General features: G+C 39.5%; 1 protein-coding gene across 1 annotated transcript in view; it reads right to left on the reverse strand.

The window, feature by feature from the left end:
• The window catches only part of plxna2 (plexin A2), a 213,707-nt gene that overhangs the window by 167,249 nt on the left and 22,637 nt on the right, over positions 1–23,821 (reverse strand). Inside the window, exons 2-3 of the mRNA XM_028010799.1 lie at positions 12,715–14,044; positions 5,002–5,184 (exon numbers count right to left, since the gene is read on the reverse strand). Coding sequence (XP_027866600.1) covers positions 5,002–5,184; positions 12,715–13,911 — 1,380 coding nt within the window. The 5' untranslated portion in view covers positions 13,912–14,044. The remainder of the gene's footprint in view (positions 1–5,001; positions 5,185–12,714; positions 14,045–23,821) is intronic.

Here is a 23,821-nt window from a genome sequence, read left to right on the forward strand (position 1 = left end):
CTGCCATTCCAACCGTTTGCTCCAAAACCGTGACGAAGCGATTCCGAAGCCACAAAAACTTTCGTAGTCCAACCATCGCACCGCAAAATTCAAAAATCCTTATCTGTCCCCCAAACCCTCAAAAAATGCCGCACAATTCAACATCATGCTGCTAGCATTTCGCAACAACTCATAGGCGGAAGTAAGACTGCTGCCCACCACAAATAATGATCCGGGCAGAACACGCTGCGCTACATAATAAAACATAATTTAACAAAGCTTCTATATTTTCCTCGAGGAATTTTAGTAATCGAGGTACTCGAATCATTCAACAAATCGTTTCAGCCCTAAACATCTACATGAAGCAGAGGTCGCAAACTAGACCACACATCTAGAAAAATGGAGAGAGCTGAAGGTTTGTGGAGGTAGAAACACCAACATGACAGCATTCAGGGGAAGTGTCTCTGAACAGAGTATTACACACCAGAGTATGCTCCTTTTGCAGTAAGTTAACCCATGTCCATACATTGGCAAATGCAGAAAGAATTAGGCACACAAAATACAAACAGTCATTGTTAGTGATCACTCAGACCTGATCAACAAATTCTCAAAAGCCTGAATTTGTTTTTTTTTTATGACTAGACAGAACAATTTTAAATCAATGTTATGAAACCTATTAGCTGTTGCTAATGTTTCATCTTCCTCTTCCCCTTTCTCTTCATCGCTAGCTATAGTGCCATTTATCTTTACAAATATATTGTGAAGGTCCCTCCAGTACCCAGCTACATCTATCCACTGACTGACAGATTTTTAATGAAGTGTTGCTACTTAAGAACAGAGTGAAGGAAGCTTTAGCCACTCATCTAAGACATAAGTTTGAAAAGCAAGTTTTGGTAAATGGTGTAAAAAGCCATTGATGTTAAACTCTAAAAATCAACACTAAACAGTGGAAACCTCTGGTATGAGCCATCCAACACCTACAAGACAGCTTTGACTCTCCTCCCCAGGCAGTTTCACAACCTTTCACACTTTGAAACATGGGACCACAACATCCCCCATGCTGGTCGGGTTGGTAAACAACTCAGGGGTGATAAAAACCAAAACAACCCTAAAGACTGGTACGTCGGTGGGTCAGTGACCCACATGTGACTTTAGCAACTTGCAAAGTGGTGAAGCCCCAACAACACTTCAATCCCCACAACTCAGAACTGAGGAAGCCGATAAGAAACCGATACAAATAAAGGTGCATTTAAAGAGTTAATAAAATCTACATATGCTAGGTTTCATAGTTTAAGAATACAACTGCCTTCATTATAGACAATCTATATTTCTGTTGTAAGGGGATCTTCTGCTCTTGACTGAAAGCCAATCCCAACTAAAACGTCCAGTTTTGTTAAATACCAGCTTTCAAATGCCTGCAGTATGACTGTGTTTTTGCTCTATGCTGGGTTTTAGACATGATTGCCAAAACTAGGCAGCTTTTGTCAGACAAATGGAATACAATCACCTTATGGCCTCCATACATGACCTCAGATTGCCAGTGTTGCTGCCCTGAATTTGGTTCACAGACTGAGTATTATCGTTTCCTGCCGTCAATGTGACTGCATGCATATTCTCCTCACCTTAGTTTCTGCTTCTACCCCCCTTAACCCTTCATCGTCACCTCCCAGAAGCCTGTCACAGACAGTGCTATCCGCCAACACCATCCCTCATGCCTCACCATGCTTCAGCAAAGCTCAGGAAAACAGCAGAATATACGAGAGTCGGTCTTCAGGGAGAGCGAGTTTGAGGGCGGGAAGGAGGAGTGGGATTGAATGGGGAAGCAATAAATGGAAGGATGGGGAGAGGGCAACTTTGGGATGGGAGCCAATCCAATTACAAGAAACGGTGCAATCCTAGTTTCTCTGGCAGCACTAAATTCACATTTCAGTGGTCTCCTTTGCTTTCCCTCCCCCAATGCTTTCTTCCTTACTCCATCTCTGCTTCTTTCTGCTACTCATTTCTATACATATATATATTTATATATATATTTGTATATTTTAGATCACACTCCTGTCACACTCCTACTTTTCCCCAGCTGCATGACTTTCTTGGTTGCATGAAAGCATGTATAGGATTGTGTCACCAGCAAAGCATCAAAGCTTGCCACCCAAGCTGTGTCATGCTCAGATCAGCAGGAAGCCTGAAGCATCCTACTTCATCTGTGTCTCTCACAATGCTCTGCATCATCCTTCTGCGCAGAGGCTGCAGCCAAAGATCACCACATATATCAGCCCTGCCTCTGGAGACAAAGGCAGTGAATGGATAATCCTCAAAGCATAAAAAAAACACTTCGGGCACAAAGGCACTCTGCTGTTGTGCAAAGTTCTTGATTTTTATATAACTATTCAAACAGAGATGCACCAATCAATTGACCAGATATAAAAATCAGTTTTTTGCTGATTTGCTCTGATTGTTAATGTGAAAATAAAAAAAAAAATAAAAAACAATGATGTTTTTCTTACTCATTAAATGCATCAACCAACTCCAAGTAGTCTGATGCACTTTTTGGTTCTAGACAGAGGTTTATAATTTAACAATGCATAAGTGGGGGTTAGTTATGCAAGTCCTTCAGTTTCTGTTGGTTACAAAGCTAGTACCTTTATCCAAGTACTTGCAGCACATTTTTCCTTTATTGTGTTACACTGTTTAAAACAAAAAGAAGAATTCAGAATCAGTCACATTTGGAATCAGCCGGTCAAATCTCAAAGAAAACCAGGAATTAGTATCTGGCCGGCACACTCTTGTATTTAAAAAGTAAACCTTTATTTTTTCACACTGATACATAAAACCACACAAATGGCTATGGTCATTCTTTTTTTCCATGCACATCAGGAGAACAGTCAGAACTGGTCAAAGCACAAGCTTCCATGCAAATAATGGCTTCACCTTGACCAAGATTCTACCTGCATGCAAATGAGGCTGGTGCAGTTGCTTTTCTAGTCAAATCTAAAACCAAGTTAGATATAGAGAATGGGAATAGTTCAATGAAGAACACGCCTTTGGATCTCAGTTTAAGCGATTAGAGTGCAGTTCAATTTCCTAACAATTTAGCACTCTCCTATGCACAGCTTAGGGGGAAAAAAAATCACATTTTGTACTACAAACATTGTAATAAAATCTTTGTTTGGGAACATTAAAGTTGATCAGAGTCTAAACTTTTCTCATTTTCTCATCTAGTGACTCTTTGTATGTGTCCTACCAGGATTATGGTGCTCTGCGCATTGGACTGTGCTGCTTTTTTTGTCTACGTGCTCGTCTCATATCCTGGTTAATTCCTTCTTCAGCTTGCCGTTACTGTGGCTACAGTCACGGCTGTGTGAGAAGCAATTTGAGTACGTACACAGCAGCAGCAGCAGCTCGATTGTCTTTTTTAGCATGGATTTTCAGAGATCTGGGCAGATGATACAGAAATGGAAAGTGGGGAAGCGAAAGGCAGCCACAGGCGAAAGTGTGAAAGGAAACACAGAGATGAAACAATATCTGAACAATCTTTTCTGCCTTTTCTAATTTAGTTAAATAAAGGAGGCAGTAGATCTTTAAACGGCTCAAACAGTGGATTACATCAAATGATCTTGTTTCCATCCCAATACAACCACCACAATGTAATCTGTTAACACATTTAAATTGGAAGAAAAATAACTGACTGGCTGCACTGTGGAGAAGATGGTAACTTTGTTGTTTTTCAACAAGAAGCTCCTGGGTTCAAATTCCAGTCGGGGGTCTTTCTGCATGGAGTTTGCTTTTTTTTCTGTGCTTTAACGGGTTTTGTCCCACTACTCCAGTTTTCTTTGACAGTCCAAAAACATGTCTGTTAATTTAACTGGTTTCTCTAAATTGACTGAAGGTGTGTGTGTATGCGCGCATGATTGCATGTCTATGTGGGTCTATGATGGCCTGGTAACCTGTCCATGATGTACCTGGGACAGGTGCTTCAATAATCTGGAGATAGGCACCAGTAACCCAACATAAACAGCGCAACAACGTGGGGAGGGAAGTAGGGATGGATGGATTATTCAAAATGATTTTTTTTTAAAAGAACAATTTTGCAATACATTCAGCCCTTCTGTCAGCTAATGAAAGTATCACTTTGTCTCACAGACGTAGAAAACAGTTTTCCTGTGTAAAATGGCTTTGTTGTGCAAATAATTGGTGACTTTAAGTTATTTTCCACTCAGTACAAACCTTCCTCACCAAATAATGCCATGCTTGGCATAACCGGGTAGTTCTTACTACCCGGTAAAGTGTGATCACCGATTTCAAAAGAAAATCTTGATGAAGCCACTCTGGTTTCTAGAGAACATTTGCCAAGCCTTGTGACAAAATCGACATGCACAACCGATGTATCTGTAGCTTAAAATTGTGTTTGTATGGAATATACAAGGACGCCAACAGCTGTCTTGAATTACTCAACAAACCACAAGCAAATCTGACCAGCGGACAAATTTGTAATCTCTGAGTCCAGAACACAAGGCTCATTTCCTTTTGCCAGAGCGCATCCAGCAATTTTAGTCCTGTAGCAACGAAAGGAAATTCTATCACGGCAAAGTGCCAGGGCACCCTTTAACCTTTGTGGCTTTGGTATTCTCTCAAAACCGGAACTAGGGGGTTTAATGTATGGAGCAGCTCCTTTTTTTTTTCGTGCTTTCAGTTGGCTAGAAGCAGAAAGGGGCCCATTAAAAGTAATAGGTCAGCTCAGGTTATTCAGCACTGGAACACAGTGCTGGAGGACCTGATAATGACCATTACACTGAGTTAGCCACTCGTATCACCCTTCCCTGACAGTTCGACAGCAGGCTTTTAATACTAAGAAGATAATTTTGCCTCTGACTATGATCCGCATGACCAGAAATAGAAGGATGATGTCGATACACCAAGAACTCTTGACAGGCTGAATTCCTGAGCATTATGATAATGACGAGAGTGGAAATTTCGCGCGCGAGAGGCGTTAACCGTTTTGGGAGAACAGGACGCAGCAATTACCTTCTTTAGACGTCCACTCCTGGTGCCCACAAAAGCCACACAGTAGCCATTGTAGACATAGGAGGTCACAGAGGTCATGCGGTCCCGAGTCTCAGTGTAGAGTGTGTGGCCAGTCACCAGCTGAGAGCCGCCAAGAGGCTGGTTGATGTCCAGACCGCAGAAGGAATCGTCGATGGGCACAGGCTGCCGAACATAAAGAAAAGCGGTTAGAAAATGAATTGTGAAGAGAAATTAAAATGAAAATCTGAATCTGAAAAAATGTCAGACAAAACTTTCAGTGAAAACTTTGGATATGGAGAGATAGAATGGCATGAACTTTCACATGAAATAAAATGCCACAATATTTCTTATCCAAGTGAAGTCTGACAATGTTATCCAGTTACTTTATCTATTGAAATATGCGTAGGTTGTTTAACATTAGTCCTCCATGAGAATCAGAAGCTAACTGGAACAAAAATGTTACAGTACCAACCATATTATCAGATTTGGGGGTTTGTAAATATCAATGGAGTTTATATGTACCATGATTTAACATTCTTATAATTTCCTTCAGATGACAACTAAATGTTGATCTCTAATTAAAAACATATTTTGAGATCATAAACATGCTTTTTTTGTGAAAATGTGAAATGTGAAAAAAAAACTGAGCATTTTCTTCTGTTGGCATTACTGATTTAGAAAAGCATAAATTACAATAAACTGACTTGTCAAAATCTAGCCTGGAAACTTCTATGCTGATTAAAGGTTCTAGAAAAAACTTTATTTGTGAAGACAAAAAAAAATAGTTTTCCCCACAACAAAATTAAAATCAGATTTTATCTGAGCAACCCATTACAGTGCATCGTCTTGTGAATTGAATGCATCTTTAAACTCTAAACAGAAGTCTCAGAATTAATTTTGTGAACAGAGATGCACATAATAGTAAGATAGTTGTTGGAAATTATTCATAAAGAGGCTAAACTGAAATACAAAGCATTGTAAAAATGAACTTTCTATGAGCAAAAAATAATGGCTGAAACGAGAGTAAAGCGTGATGGATAAGCAAAGCTGTGGAAACAGTGTCAGACTGACTTTGGGACACAAGTGAAGAGTGACAGAGAAGCTTAAGAAAAACGGAGAGCTTGAATTATATACAAGTTTGCATTATTATTATGCCTGAAATATGTACCCGCTCCACCTGACTGAGCTCCACCTTGCTCTGAATGTGGCTCATTACCCTGACTTACCATCTCTTCTCTGCAAGAAGGCACACTGTGCATGATAATTGTTGTAAATAAGACTCTGATTTTGTCAATTATTTGGAAAATATCATTGCAATCAGATCTTATTTAACTATGCCGAGTAAGAGGGAAAAAATGCAACCTCTGCCCTCTACGTGCTAGATAAATTTGCAAGATCTGTGGTGATAAACCAATGAAGAATGGGAAGGTAAATGAGAGATAAGGAAGTGATGTTTCTGGTGTTGAATCAGGTCAGCTGATGCAGTTTGAGTGTCAGTGACCTCAATGTGCCATGTGGAGTAAAGTGAGACATCCAACTGAGCCCCCCACCATTTAAACATCCCATAACACCCTCTGAATATTCATCCCCGTGCTCTTACACCAACTCATTTGTTCCCTTTCTGTCAATGCATCCATCTCTCATCTGCATCCTCTGTTGCTGTCTTTGTTCTCGTCAGAGAAGTACAATTTATACAGACTAATTTGAGTGGCCTTTCCATTCATGGGCGGCAAATCGGCCTCTGCAAACACTTTCTACACAAATGTTCAAGTGCCATAATGCTGATGGTGAACAAAAACCTCCTGTATTGTAGCTACAAAGCTTGCTTTATTGTTTTCCTTTCATTTATTTTCTCCAAAGGCAAATTTATACCCAGTCTGCTTTACTGTTCACTCGACCGTAAATCCTGTGATGTAAATTTCATCATCTCTACACGATGTGCACACGGCCGACAGCAAAAATAAAAATCCACTTCCAAAGGGGGGTGCCAAACATGTAGCAGACGATGAAATCCACAGTACTTTTCTTCTTCTCCAAACAACAGTTGGCAGAACCAGCATATCACTGTCCACTTTGACTCAACCCGCCCAAAAATTGTATGAATACAAGTTCAAATATTTTACAAGTTCTAAACAGCTTACATCCATGTACAGAGAGAAGTAGGTGTACACGATGGCTGCACAATTTGAGCAAAACATGTGATTGCAATATTATATTTCCATTTGGTGTCAATAACGAATCATTGCAATATTTCTAACAATCTCTGACATTCTGTATTACGGGCAATACCATCTGTGTCAGTTGATGGAATCCACTGGACCAGATAGTACCAAACAAATACTCTACTACAAACTGTCCATCGTAACATCAATGTTATGCAAACTGCTATTGTGATGACAATGCATTTTCACTATATTGCCCAACCATTGCAGATACCTTAAAATAGCAAAAAGGTTGACCAATAAATTAGAGATGAACTGAGGAATCATTTGGCAACACAAGATCAGCCCAGATATGGATCTCTTGGAAATCCTTTAATGGTCTATATTTCCTTAGGAATAACCACAGAGCCTAGGCTGTAATTATCAAAAGCCAGCAATGATGACTTACTAATAAAAGATCATAAAGACTGCTTTAAATGTCAACTCTGTTACAATTTTGGTTTTTATTTTACTTAAAAGCTTAGCTTTGTTTTACCACACTGCTCTTACCCACAAAGTGTGACGTTACCTCTGCTTCTAGTGTAAATAGCTCTTGACTATGAAATGCAGAAAAGCTAAAAAAAAATAACACCTTTCGGTTATTTACAGAGAAATCATCTAAAATCGATATTAGAATCAGAATGTTATTACAGAAAAAATATACATGCCCAAATAAAAGTAAGCTCTAAAACTTTAAAATCAAAGATTCAATACACATAGATTGAAATCTTTCAAGTCTATATATGAGTTTCACCTCTACAATAAGAGAAAAAATAAAACTTTTTCACTATACTTTAATAGTTGGAGCTGTACTTGTAGGAAATATCAGTTTGGAAGACATCTTGAGAAACAGGTTTAGTATCCAGACTTTCAATTCCTTCTAAATCAAACAGCTCCTCATCATATGATCTGTTGGGATCCAAACCATTTGGTTCCGATTAGCACTAGATTGTACAGATGATGTACACTTTAGATTCCGCAGTAAATCCCAAATCCCTCCAGACTCCATATGGCTGAATGTAGTTGTTCACCATCTTGCAGATGTACATATTTATTTATTTATTTTTTGGCTTTTCCCTGCCAAAAAGAAAAGAACAGCTTTGCTTGCTGAGTGGAGCTGTAGTTAGGCTAAATACAGACTAACCTTGCAGAATGAATCCTGATTAAAGCACTGTATAGCACTGTGTAGATCCGGTTAAGTTTAAGACAGGTCCATTTTAGAGGAATCTTGATCAACCTTTTAAAGAATTTTAAGAAAGTTCAGCAGCACACTTGCTTTCAGATCCAATCTCACGTTATATCAGCATTATCTATCAGCGTCTTTCACCAGTGGTAAATTAGATGGTAGCACAAAAGCAAAAAGCAAGACAAGATGATAGTGTTTGTCAGTGAGGAGAAACACACTCAGACAGACGGATACAAAAAAAAATCCCATCTTGAGTCTCCTCTGTGGGATTGACTACAAAGATGGCATGAATCTCCAGATGGCAGAAAGCTGAACGGATGGGTGATAAATCTTTGATTGGCTGCTGTGTGTGTGAATCCCCCTGGTTCAGCCACAGCTCCATTCCCAGCGACAGCCATGCCTGAGCATAAGCATACTTGCAATGCAACGTGTACAAAGAGGATATCTGCTGGGTGTATAATTAAAGTTGTCCACTTTGAGCTTACTGGCTACCTGTTGTTAGCAACAAGACAGAGGAAAGGCACACAGAAACACTGTGTAATTTGACTGTTTGAGGCACAGTTAACAATACCACAAGGAGGGCCCTAAACCTTAAATGGAGGGTCTAGCCAAAAATAATTTTATATCAGGAGGATTTTCTGGATTGCAATCATTTTGACTTTAATAATACAACTTAAAGATTTGATAATGTAGTGCAAGCCACACCTGGTAAAGATGTTGAAAAAGGAAAGGCTCACAGTATAGCAAAATAAAGCATCTTATACTGCTACAGCATAATCCCATACACAAAAAAAAAGAAAAATAAAACTTTTGTTTGGGTACAGTTAGGACAAGGAGCCATATTTATCTTGTTATCATGCAAAAAAAAAATGTCACTAAGCGCACTGTTAGTGCAGCAATGAAACACACCTTGGGATCGCCAAGTCTCTATAACAACCAACAGATGTTGTCTACATGCCAACTGGTTCTTAGGGATTCATGCCAGAAAAAAATTGTCTTTTTTTTGGCCCACCCTCACAAATGCAAACATGTGAAATCTGCTAAACTCTGCTAGGACGTTAACTGGAACCATGTTCGTCGTTTGGATGACACCAGGATTGAGCCAGTTGACAACAATTGTGCCGGTGTCTTTGATGTAAAAAAAAAAAAAAGAATATATGCAGGACCTCATCCCACAGGTCTCCAATTGGTCTATGCCTCTCTCTCAAAATCCTACCATTAATAGTGACACAATGAAAACTAATCCTTGACGCAGAGCAAGGTCCCCAACTTTTTGCTGGTTGAGAAATCTAGTGTAAGATTTGCAGCAAAATCACATTATCCTCAAGATCAAAGATAAAAGGATGGTTTCCAAACCGGACACCATCTTTTCTACTACATAAAACCACAGAGCCAACGCTGAACTCCACACAATAAATAACGAATAAGAGAAATGGTCACTCTGTATACACCTCCAAACTTTAGAATTTTTAATGGGGAAAACTGAGTGTTGTTCTTTTGGCAAAAATGTCCCAAATACAATGTATTTATAGCTGGTTTACTAACATTTGTGCCTCCAATAATTTTAACAAAATCAATTATTTCTCAACCTGAATTCTTTTTCTCCACTAAAATATGCTCACATTAGGGGTCAGCTTTTGTACATTTTTTGAGGAACATAATGGTGGTGCAACAAAAAGGATTTAATTTTAGGGCTTTTTACACAACTCCATCAACAGGCAACAGGGTCCCCACGCTCTGTATTCATTTGAGGAAATATGTGAAAGAGGAATTTCTGTTCAACATCAGCAAGGCTGACATGTTTGGCTGCTAAAAGCAACTTGTAACGATTTAAAACTCTCGACATCTCTTTGCATAATCTATAATACATTATGGATTTATTGGCTGCTCATCGAGCATGAGAGCACGGTTTAAAGGAGCATGTTTGACATTTCTCTCATCTCTCTGGCAAAACACACACAGAGGCCATGTAGCCTTTAATCTGAGAGGACAGCAGAACATCATTGGCAGTGCATGCCTGCAGAATGGAGTGGGAGGAGCAGGCCTTGCAGGTAACAGCTGGCAACAGTCAACGCACACTGGGATGATTGGGGACTCTTCTGGGAAGGTGGAAAAACGCTCTAATTCAAACTCTGGCGGATAACAAGGCTCAGAGCCACAGCACTGTCACCACTATACACCTTCTTACACCCACTTTGCTGCATGCAACATCCTTTTCTTCTCAGTAGAGCTAATAAAAACCCAGCCACCAGTTTCTTAAGATAATGTCTTACTCCTCACAGCTGACATTGTGAGGTGGAGAATTTGTGGATTTTAATGAGAGTGATCCATTGGGTTCTCTAAAGGGGATTAGCAAACAAAGGAGATAATCGGTGGTTTTCATCACAATAAGCGACACAGACATCATTAAACCTGACAATGCGCATGTGAATGGCCAAGACTGGCAAGCTATTCTGTGCAAATGCAGACATATAACATAACACAGTCAGTCAGAAGTCATTAATTCTTAATAAACTTAAATTCCTATTAGCGGGTAGCGGAGTGAAAGCACAGAGGACTGCAGCCTCCTGGGACCAAAGGAGAATCAAGGAACTTAATTCTACTTGACAACATGTAACAGATACACAGCCTTTTTATTATGGGATAATTAGGAACTTTAGAGGGAATGGACTGGTGTGTGATCTACACCAGCATCATAAGTAGATGAATTGGAGCAGCCCCTAGACACCCTCCCTCTTAAATCTTCCCCCAAACACACACACACATACACCCCCTCACTCCATTGAGGAGTAGAGCATTTATTTTGACTGCGCTCAGAGAAAATCACTTTGATGCTTGTAAAGAAAAATAAAGCCTGCGTAATTTATGAATATGTCTCCCTGAAATGCACTTGAAAGTGGATGTTCCCTGATAACAGAGCAACAAAACAATTTGACATCATTACAAGTAGTGTTAGAGTCATTTGATAATAGAGAGCATGAAATGCCAGGCAGTCAGAAACATTTCCGGATGATTGCTGTGTTTATTTTTATTTCAATAAACGCCCCCCTACAGGCACTGTGCAGTTTAGGCTCACTGAGAAACTTAATACATTCTCTTACAGTTTCTTATCTTTTATCAGAGGAGTAAACCACTGCAGATGTAGAAGTTGTTTGACAGCTCCAAGACCCTGACCTTACTTATTTTTTAAGTGAACTATATTAGGAAAGTACCCGTACCACTTATTCCCAATATTTCTTAAACCACAAACTTCTCTGAGATTAACTATGATAAACCAGCTCAAGTTGTGCATTATGTTGAAATTGAAATGATAGGATAAATGGTTTTATGCTTTTGTTTATCATTAAAATCTGAAAAGTATGGTGTGCATTTGCAGATCTGGAGACTGACCTTTTTGCATGTTTTACTTTGCAATGTGGCTCTGGCTTGGTCAGATCTGATATCAGTAAACACAAACTTTTAACCCATTTCCATACACTGATTAAATTTTGACTGTTCAACTCTAAATTCAATATGCTTAATTGTTTTATATTAGCTCTGGAAATAAGCTTAGGCTTGTTTTCCTGCTGGAAGGAAAACCTCTGACATGCTTCCACTAAGAGGTTTTTTTCCCATGGCTAAACATGGCCAAACATGTTTAGCCATGTTTGGCCATGCAGACGGTGTATTGGGTATATGTCCCGTGTTAGTTTTGTGCCAAACAATATGTCTTTTATGCTAAATTTAATCTCATTCGACCATGGCATCTTCTTCCATACATTTGCACTTTTCTCAACAGAAAAACTGCACACATGAATACTTATGGCTTTCTGTATTAATATACTTTCTTGTCACTGTTCCATAAAGGCTCGATTTGCAAACCGCACAACAGTTGAAAACAGTTGTCTTGACAACATATTTTCCCACTTGAGTTGATGATTTCTCCAGCTGCTCCATAACCATGATCCTTCAGGCCCACTCTGACTCTACTATTTAGATGACTTCTGAAGGAAACTAATGCCACTGGAATTTTTATTTAGGGTAGAAGAGTAAATGGGACAGCCAAAAAATGCTAATAAAATACAAAAAATGCCAATGAAATACAGTAAAGTTTGTGGTTAACATTTTCAAAAGTGCGAGGGGTATCAATACTTATGTGAAACTATTTCAATTACCATTTCAGCAAATAGTCTCATTTAGGGGAGCAAAATAAACCTTTAATAAACTCATTTGGCTTTTTCTGTAGAGACTTTCATGGCCGTGATCAGTTAAGAGATGCACCCAGGACTAACATTGATCTCCATATTTTTGTTTGTAAAGTGTGTGTTTTCATTAAGAGCAACTCACCGCTTTAGTACACTGCACGTCCTTCCCAAGGAGCCAGTTGAGCTCCAGGTTTCCTTCTCCCTGATAGCAGGACTGCAGGCGCTCCTTGATTCTCGCATTGATGTCTCGGATGGTGAAGACGCAGAGCGCTGAGTCATCTGGTGGTCGATGGAACTGCTTCTGGCCCTTGGAGAAGACGGTGAACAGCACATCATCTTGGACACTTAAGTTGAGCGAAGCAGCGAGAATGCGGCCAGGCTTGCCGAGGTAAGCAGCCTGCAGCAGGCGATACTCAATGCCGTTCTTCACACAGCCGATGGGCAGAGAGACGTAGGAGTGAAATTTGCGGTCGTCCTTACAGAGGCGAACAATGCGGGACGTGTAGAAGAGATCGCTGTTGGATCCGCTTGATGACATGCTGTTCTCCGGTGTCTCTGGCTGAACAGTCAGGAAGTAAACAAAGCTGCCACTTGCAAAGCCATAAACATAGTAGATGTCAAAGTGTGAGACAAGCGCTAGTGTGTCTGATGGTATCTTTATAAGAGAGGACACAAAATCAGTATGCAACTCGTAGTCAAGCATGGCAGAAGATTCCGGATCACGTGGCAACTTTCGGCTGGAAAGAGTGGGAAAATAGTCCTGTTTACCATCCACTGCTGTGCCGATAAAAAGCGTTGCATCCTGGCCCTGTGACGGCACAATCACCCCATACATGGTCCCTGTCTGATTGACGCTGGAGAGGTAGTGCTCCTTCTTGTGGGAAGGCTCCACTAAGATAAATAGGTCATCCAATCTGAGGAGTTTACACACACCTTGGTAGAGGCTGCCACAGGCCAGCAGCCGATTTTGCGAATAATCAATGAGGAGGAGCTTGTTGACATTGTTGGTGGGCACAAGGGGCTCAGAACAGGGCTGTACAATTAGAGGAGGGTAGCAGGCCTTATTGTCATCCTTTGGGCCTGTATCATGGGAAACGAGGAGGGTGAGGTTGCCTGACAGCTTGTACACACGGTTGACTGCTCCAACATATAATGCACCAGTGGCTTGGTGAACAGTCAGGTGATTAAAAACCCAATCCCGTCGTTCTGGGTGGAAACTATTGAAGGTCTGCCCATCTGTGGCAGAAACCGCTAAAAGCCAGAAGAACAAAAGAGTCGCAACTGCTCCAAACTTGGGACAATGCGCAAAAGTTCTGTCTTTGACCTTTTGACCATCCATGTTCACTTGTCCTGCAAGGAAACCGCTGAGTAAGCAGACAGAATGGTTTAGAGGAAGAGAAGGGTGATCGTTGCCTTTTTGTTGACGAAGACCAACTTGCGGGTCAAACTTTCACAAGAACCTTCACATGTTTCTGAAAAGAGAAAACGAGAAAAGAAGAAGTTAGACATCTCAGCACGAGTCGCATTCCAAACAAAGAAACTCATGACCAGATGGAAAAACCTGTTAAGTAAAAATGTTCTGCATAAAAAGGTCACAGGGTTTCAAAAGAGGTACTGATTTAAAGAGACAATAAGTGGAAATCATCATGGTACACATTCCAAGCAAGTTGCTGGATAGGGCAAGACAATGCAGGAAGCAGAGGCAAGTTACACCACAGGAAATTAGTCTGACCTGACTCATACAGTCGATGCTGATGTCACACACTGGTCAAGCAGTTTCTGAGAACAAGAACGTGGAACAAAGACGCAGCCCACAGAGAGCCTTGGACACACAGCAATGACTCACTGCATTTTACATCACCATCAAACACCATCTTACATCTAACCTGGATTCCTTAATTAGCATTTTATAATGCTTAGTGTTGAGCCTTAATTTAGCCATTCATCCATGAATAAGAAAAATTTGATGACTATAAAGTTGTGGTGATGACTGTATAGTCTTCTACAGTAACATACAAAGGTATTCACACCCCTTATATATATTTTTCTACATATTTTATGTTTTTGATGCCAGTCCCCGTTACTCGTATCTCTCAATAAAATACAGTGAAATTTTGCCATTAATAAAAGGAGTCAATTTCTCTGTATTTGAATATTGGTATAAAACACAACTGCTCTTTAAGGTCACCAGAGGTTTGTTAGAGAACATTAGTGAACAAATAGCATCATGCAAACCTAGAAAAGTGGCAACATTTTTGAAAGAAGGTAAAAGAAGTCCAATTTAAAGTTTGCCACAACCGATTATTTTTAGGAGACACAAGAAGCATGTGAAAAAAGGTGCTCTGGTGAGATAAGACAAACGTGGAACATTTCTGGCCCACATGCAAAATACTATGCAAGACTGAAAATTATCACTGTGCTTCACCCTCAACACACAATCCCCATGGTAAAATATAGTGGTGTCAGCATCAAGCTGCAGGGAAGCTTTTTTTAAGCATTCCCAGGTCAGCCCGTGAGAGTTGCTAGGGTGTTGAACAGACTTAAATACAGGGCAATAATAAAAGATGCATTGAACTCCAGTCCCTGAAGGCCAGGGTTTCCTAAACCTTTTAAATGTATCTAATCCAACACACCAATAAAATGGCTAAATTACCTTCTCAGTATGCAGTTAAGTTCTACAGAGTCCTGCTAATGACCTGATTATTTGACTGGCTGTTGAAGCAGAGGCACATCTAAAAGTTACAGGTCCTCGGCCCTTGAGGACTGAATTTTGACACCCCCATGTGAGATTTGAGACAGGGGTGAAGGTTCACCCCCATGCAGGCCAGCATGGAGACAAGCCAATTATGGAATGAATTGGATAAAAGCATTTTCATGTTTCAGACTGGCCAAGTCAAAGTCCACATCTAAATCCCGTTAAATATGTGTGGCAAGACTTTAAAATGAGTAATCAAAGCAGCAAAGAAGAATGAGACAAAAATTCAGGCCCTAGGCTGGGAAAACTGGTAGAAACATACCCTAAAAGACTCTTAGCTGTAATTGCAGCAAAAGATGGTTCTAAAAACCATCGACTCAGAGAAGCTGAAATTTGAATGCACACTGCATTTCTCAGATTTTTACTTGTACAACATTCTGAAATTGATAAATCTTTTTCTTTTCACTGAACAATTACGTTACGTAATGTTGTGTTCAATCCTTAAAATAGATTTGAGGTTTGTGGGTGTAAGGTGACAAAATATGATAACAATGGGTATAAACATTTTTGTAAAGCAAAATATGTTAATCAGTTTACTGATTTAAGTTGATATCTTTTCTTGCAATTTTTACACTTCATTTCAAACAGAAAACAGAAAAGTCTGAATTTGGTGGCATTGTGCTTTGATTTGGCAGCAGGGATGCCTCTCCATGTGTGCCATAAACCAAACGATAGAGCTCTATGTGGTCTGTCACCATGAGTTAATTATCTCATTCATTGGAAGAAAAGGTCTGGATCTTATTACTGGAACAAACTGAGAACAAATTGGAAATCACTTCTATGCACCCTTTTCCTCACTCCTTGACCTTCACAAGGCACAATTTACAAAATTGGAATCTATTAATTGTTCTCTTTTAAACACGGCTGTTCTTTTTTTATCTTTTTATTCCAATCTTTTGCTTGTATGATTAGATAATAAAGGGATTAATCACCACTGCAACAATCACATACAACATACAGTCAAGTGTGAATGCATGCATGTGTGTTTGTGTCTCATCTTGTTCCCTCCGTATTATCAGTGCGCTCTATCAGAACCAGGCAGTGTGAGAGGCTAACAAGTGGAGAGAATGGCAGTGCATCCCAAAATCAACTATGATCAGGCGTAGCGATCCAACAAGGGTAATTACTGTGGAGCTGAGGGAGGTAAGCTGGGGAGCGACACGGGGAAGCCAAGGGCTGGAACGTGTCAGAGGCGGCCTTACATCATTTGTCACGCTCCAGATTTGCATTTGCCGTCAGCTAGGGCGCAGGGAATCAAGGGTGAAAGATGTGGCTGGAATAATCAGTCACTGCACCTTAAATGAACAACCGCTTGGCACTACAAGTTTAAAAGCGAGACGATGTGGATAGGTATAACTGATGTGGGATTCCATCAGAATGATGTCATAGACCTTGCTTTAAATCACATAATGGCCATTTCAGTGTCCCCATCCTCTACTTCTATCTGTGAGCACACTGTAGATTTCCGTTTTAAATATAGACCCTGAGGAAGTGTATTGATCCATGTGTCCATAAACACAAGTCTTAAGGCCCAATCAAGCTGTTCTTGGCGTGCGTATAGGCAGAGGTGTGGGAGGTACCGTATCCCAGAGGCACTTTATTAGCATGGCCATAAAAGTGTCACTCCCTCTAAAAAAGGCAGCAAGAGGCAGACCCTCACTCTCACTTTCTGCTGCCTGCACGCTGCTACGCTCCTTTGTGTGAGTTTGCACAAGCTGGATGTGCAAAGTGGATCCCGTTGGTGGAATAATGAGCCTCCTGCTGAGCTAGCTTTTTGCACAAGCCCCACCGCCTTTTGCCCCTTAGGGCTTTTTTTGCTACACCCTCCGCCCTTAATTGTATGTGTGTTCAACATTTACTCCCATCTATCTCTTCTTCCTCTCCTCATTATTTTTGGTCTTCCTCCCAAGTCATTGCGAAAAATAAATGCATCATGTTGAGGCTACAGCTGCACAGGCATAGAGTGTCACAATGCTCTAAATAAAACGAAGGCTCCACCAAGGTTGTCCATTCATATTGCTTTCAGCGACATGGGGAACAAAGTCTTTGTTTAAGTTGATTGCATGACCACCTCTTTGTTGCACATGACATGGACTTTCTCGGTGCTTTGCAGCTGTGGAGCAGACTTGAAAAGAATAAACCCAACACCGGATCACCCCTTGCGCTCTATAGTTCAAAGCCATGTCTTTGTTTAGCTTATTAGGTGTCAGAGTTAACAGAGATGGACATTAACATATAAATGCATTCAGGAATGATTCATAGATAAATACAATCATCAACTGACCTCAAAAAGAAGAGGGCATGACTGTTGCTGCAATAAATACAATTATTGTCTAGGTAGAAAATAAGGGAGAAACATTTATAACTTTTAATGGGTAATTTAAGTCAGAAGCCTTAAACTTTTAGCAACCAAAGCACCTTTTTCTTTTCTACTTTACCTCTAACAGCAGTTGAGTCACAGCAATACCTCTAAAAACCAAAGAAAGCAGCTTCTCAAATAGGGTTAGTGTGGAAGCATAATGACGTCAGTAAATATTTTTTAACCTGGTAATCATCCAAGTCTTTAAAGCACGCAATATATATACATATCAATATGTCTTTCTGTAAAATAACACATTCCTGATACGTGAAGAGTCTTTTGTGCAAAGTCCTCTAAAACGGAAAAGCTCCAACATATATGGACAATGACATTTCCTATTATAAACTGATTGACAAAAAAGACCTGCTAATGGAAAAACATTGAATGGATGTGCGGCTGCTTAATGGCAACACAGAAAAGGATGGAGTAAACACTCCTACCTTCCTCAAAGACATTCTATGTGGGAAAGATTAGTGAGTTTTATGAACATAAATAGATATATATATATAAAGAGAGTCAGCAAACAAACCATTGAGGTAACCGTGGGTATTTGTGAGCATATAGTCTAGCTGAAAAAACGGATTTACTGTTTTTATGTGCACTCTGTCAGTGAAAATGTTTGCTGACATCTACAATTAATATTATTAAATAAAATCAATAAGCGGCATCTCAAAACATTTGTCCTCCAAATTGCACATAGTAAAAAAGATTGAAGGAGAAACTTATGTTTAGTTTTTATTGCCCCTCATTTTTGCCCCCTAAATGAGGGGCAAAAAATTAATGTTGTGAAAACACTAAAATAAACTGACTGACTATTTGAATGGAATGACAGGCAGTGTTCTCAAATGCTGTTTGGACAACAATATAACTGTAAGCCTTCACAAATAAAACAAGCCTTGATTATTTTTGATTATTATTTAGGATTGAAATTGTGATTTTTGTGTCAACCATAACTTCATTTTTTTTTGGCATCTTTTGGTCATGTGTTTAGCTGGCTTGATGTAATTTTTTTGAAAAAAGGAGTGAAGACAGTCTTAGATTCCAGCACACATGCAAGCTGTGATCATGGCTTGGAGAAAAGACAGTTTTTGCTAAACTTCCTATTCATAATGAGCAGTCAGGAACACAAAACACAGTGTTGGCACATTTGGCTAGGGATTTTTTGAGTTATTGTAAAACAGGCTGATCCCAGGGGCTGCCTGTGCTCTGTCACCTTCGTGACTGATTGTGAGGCCATTGATGAAATGTGGGTGATTTCCACTGCCATCGGGAATGATGCCGTCACAGGAGCTACATTGTGGTACGCCAAAAGATGCAAAGAGGCAGCAGAAGTCTTAAACGAGGAAGGAGAAAATTATAAGATTCAAAATGATAGGTTTAACAAACCACCACTGAAGATTGTGGACACAACAGCCCGAGGACAACCGAGAAGCCAGCAAACTGACACCAGAAGGGAAGTTTTGGCCTCTGGAGCCTGGAGTTTACAGCAGGTCCTAGGTTTATGTGCCTTTCCTTTTTTTTTCGTCCTCATGTACTAAGCTTCTTAACAATGTAGCCAAATTTGTTTGATCTCCTAAATTCATATTTACAGCAATTGTATTGCAAAAGATAAAGCACATGAACCAAATCCGTTTACAGAGCTAAATCCATTGTTGCTGCAAAAGAAAAGGAAATGGGAGACGATAATTTCATGCCTTGGATTAATGCGTTATTCCCAGAATGATTAATGTAAAGCGTGAAATCTGAGAGCTTAAGTAAAAGGGATATGCGGCAAATCAAAGAGACGGTTTGGGAGAAATAAATCAACAAACAACATGGTCAGAAAAAATTGTCTAAATAATATGTAACGCTTTGCCTGGTAAGATTTTCATTGGAGGTAGTAATTAGAATTTTAAAAATATCAAGTTTAATCTTCCCTAAAGGGAGATTTTCCATAGGAGCCCCATAAAAAAGCAGCAGTGGAGGTTAGTCCATTAGGTTTCTTTCTTTGCTTCTATTGAGTACAGAAACTCTGAGCCGACTTCCTGACATCTTGAGTTGGGGCTGAGTTATATTTAAGTATTATTTTGGACTCAATAGGAAATTATTTTTCTGTACTTCAGTGTCTTACACTGCCAGAATCTGAAAGATTTTATATATGTGTAGTATATATATACTGCATATGTATATATATATATATATATATATACATATGCAGTATATATATATTCTGCATCAGTTCAATGTTCCAGAACACTGCCAGGAAATGAAAACAGCAAAGCAGGAAAATAAAACCCATCAAAACCACAAGCGATCATTTCACTCTAGTTTCATGCACATGTGTACATATCAAACATGTGTCTCTGCACCAATTAAAGACTATCAAACTTGCTCAAAATATGGAGGACATGACAGTGAATGGCTACTAGCATCACAAATGTCTGGTCAAAGCTTAAGGACACTGTTGCCACAAACTCAATCTATTTATTGGGTTGGAATGTGACAGACCAACACACTAAAGACACGATATTATATTTTTTTTAAGTCTTCCTTTAAATTCTGAATTGAATATTCCTGGACCATGAAAAAGAACCATGAATATGCTTTGATTGAAGCAGTGGTAGCCCTGGTTGTATGCTTGGGGATTGTTCTGAACAGCTTCCCTGTCCTTGCTGAAAGAAAGAGAATATTCCAATATCATGATGTTTATCACCATCATGATTCGCACCAGTAATAGTGTGATAAGAATAGTATGTGGTGTTAATCTCTTAGTAATTGGTTAGCATTTGTTTGATTAAAAGTCTATTTTATTGGCATGTTTACCAAATCTGAGGCCTTTACATAACAAATGTGTTTATACAAATTACATGCCGGTGGATTATCTTTACTAATTAGGTGACCTATGAGGACAACTAGTTGTACTGAATTTTAGGAGCTGAAAACAAAACAGACTTCAGGGTTATTTTTCCTACATTAGAAGTATAAGCTGCTGTACTTTTTTTGGTGGTTCATTACATAAATTTCTTTAAGACGACGGATATGACACACTGTGAAAAAGTTTGAGGGACATGATGTGGTTTTATAGGCAGAACGAATATAATTTCACCACTGTGTACATTTTTATTTTGACCTTTTCTGAAACGGTTCAGTTTTCATCTCTTAGCACTTTTCACATGCGAGAACCTCCGAGCTGTGGCTAACTGCTGTAAGCTACTGACGCGTGATGCATTAATGCACACTTAGTCACAATTAAGCATATGTTTTGAGGGCACTCTCAGAGAGCACTAGCATTCAATGCCTAATATGACTATCTTTGTTAGTGACCCATATCAGCACACTTGCTCATGACGGTCTGAGTTGAGAGGCCTGCAGCCAGGCCTTTAATTGTTTTCCACTGAATTGCACCAAGTGAAAGCAGCCACAGTGTTCCAGACTGCCTTTACTTTTTCTTAGAACAAAAGAACACACAACTACACCTAAATATTCCACTACAAAGACACAGGATCCTAGGATAGGCAGTATCCTTGAATGCAAACAAGTGTATATGCATCAAATATTTCCTTTCATCTCTGCTTCTCCTCTGCCCCCTTCTTGCTTCACACACTTTGAACTTTGCTTGAGAAAACACATGCTGTTATACTACATCTAAAATCTACAGCAACCGCCGAGACAGAATACGGCGTCATTGTCATTCTAGGGATTTTTGTTTGTCCTCACACAGCTGGAATTACTTACAAACACAATGCTCATATACTCTTACACTAGCTGAACCAGGGTGTAATCCATGCCACCAAAACAGGTGCACTTACATGAACTGTCCCCTTTCCCCTCCACCACAACCTTACCTTTACTAAAAACCTCTGTGTATTTTGCTTGTTTGGAGGCTCATGCCTATGGAATAATCCAACCAGGCACTCCCACCACAGCTTTACTGGTGGGTTTTACCTCATCATTGCTGTCTGTCATCCAGGGAGAGCAGATTTCTATTAGCAGGCATTTCCATAAATCTAAATTGTAAAAGGCTCTGTTGAGAGGAGAGGGAATTCTCGTTGGGTGGAGAAAATAAACAACAAAAGAACGATGTCAGCGGAGAGACCACAGGATCAGATATCCCACCTCAGCTCAGACTGGATCAGGCTTTTTGATTGACACAATACACACAATATCAAATTGCAGGGCCATGACGAACCTAAAAGCATGCTGTTGCCACTTTGAAAGTCAATACAGTGGTACAATGATATCTATAGCCAGGAAAAGAATTTAAGCGGAATTAGCAGAGGTGTACCTAATGCTGAAAAACAAATACCAATAAACCGGTTAGATTTGGGTGTAACAGAATATTCAATATTTTCCAGAAAACAACGCATCTTTCTTTGTGTGTTTTCGCAAATACAGGTTTTATCATTTTCAATTTTTTCTGCAATTTAGAACTTCCTTCATGGAAACTAAAGGCAAGTTCTGATTATATCACAATTGGGAAAGCCAGAAGGTTTTGTTATGCTGCAATGCTTAAAGATTCAATGTGAATGTGCTGATGTTAGCACTGTGGACTGAAAGCAGCCATTAGCCATTCAGGAGTAAGACTGCACTGGTGAGTGACAGTTCCGTACGTGAAATATTAACGATAAGGGCATACACAGCTGCAGCACACAATATTGGAAGCTCCGGAAAAATGGGAGTAATTTTGTCCCATAAAGTATTTAGCAGGCTCTGTTGAAATGAAGCATGCAACTAAAACTGAATCAACTGGGACTCCAAATTAAATGTTACACTTCAGGACGTTTAGCAAAGCTAATATTTATAACTGCAACAATAAAAAAAAACTGCATTTGTGCATTTTCTACATCTGAATTGACTTCTTTCTGCCAGTTTATAAACTCAAACACATTTAATGGTTATTGAGTCAGAGAAATGGACTTGGCTGGCACAGCAGATAACAGGTGCAAAAAAAAAAAAAAAAAACAGCCAGAGGGCATTGGCCTGAATCAGCAACTAATGGAAATAAATAGATTGCTCAGTCTGAAAGGCTGTACAGCAATTATATAGGATAAACTTTAGATCATTACCAACATATGCCAGTGTACTTGACAAGTATATCTAAAGAGCATTTAAACGAATTACAGTTTCACAGAAAAGTTAGAGTGATTTTTTTCAAGGTTTTATTTTTGGAAAACCATAAATTCTCAGAGAATTGCACAATACAGTATATGCATGTAATAATTGGTGGGGGCTCCTTTTGCATTAATTGCTCTGTCAATGTGATATTTAGTATTGGTACTGCTGAGGTTTTACATGTCTGCCTCTAGTTCATCTGCGCAGTTAGGTTAGATGAGCTCCTTATCTTTATGACAGTACTTCACTGATTCCTGGCCAATCAAGCACAAAGATGCACTGGTCAATAGATCAGGTATTGGTGTTTTTGATAGAGTGTGCAGGTGCAAAGTCCTGCTGTTAATTGAAAACAAAATCTAATCTAGTCCTTTTCCCCTCATCAGAGGTAAGATGCATTTGATGTCTCTGCTGTTGGAGTGGCTTCACCAGAAGCAGAGACAGATGCAGCCCATGTTCGGGACACATCTGTGTATGGTGGCTCTGACTACAGCAGCAGTAAAATCTCTTGTTAAACTTTCACTAAACTCAAACAGGCATTGCTCAACAACCCACTGAAGACTGTGGTTATTCCTGTTGCTTGTATAAGTTTTCCCTCATATCAACTTGCAGTTAATAAGCTTGGTTACAGCAATCAGAACAGCCAAATTCCTCTGCATGACCGTTTTCTGGTTTGCCCTCTAAGTGGGTGTTTGTTAGTAGCTATCTGCTGAACAAGTCATCTGTGTTCCCTGGGACTGAACATTTCTGTATTCAAAATCCTCTCTTTGCCCTTATTACATATTCTGTTTCTCCATGAGTTAATTTTGAGTTATTAGTCCACAAAATTATAGAAAGAAATGCTTTGAATATATAATCAATCTGTAAGGAATCATTCTAATTTACAAACTTCATTATACTGGAAGTTATTTTAATGCACTTTGATTGAACCATGAATCAAATCAAGAACACAGAGATGACATTAATCCAAACAAGATCCAGCCTCAGGATGACCTGTGAGCTCATGTGTCCTTGCAAGCCCCAGCACTGGTATTGTAGCATTTCTGT

Source organism: Xiphophorus couchianus, chromosome 24 (genome assembly GCF_001444195.1).
Source record: "Xiphophorus couchianus chromosome 24, X_couchianus-1.0, whole genome shotgun sequence".
NCBI lineage: Eukaryota > Metazoa > Chordata > Actinopteri > Cyprinodontiformes > Poeciliidae > Xiphophorus > Xiphophorus couchianus.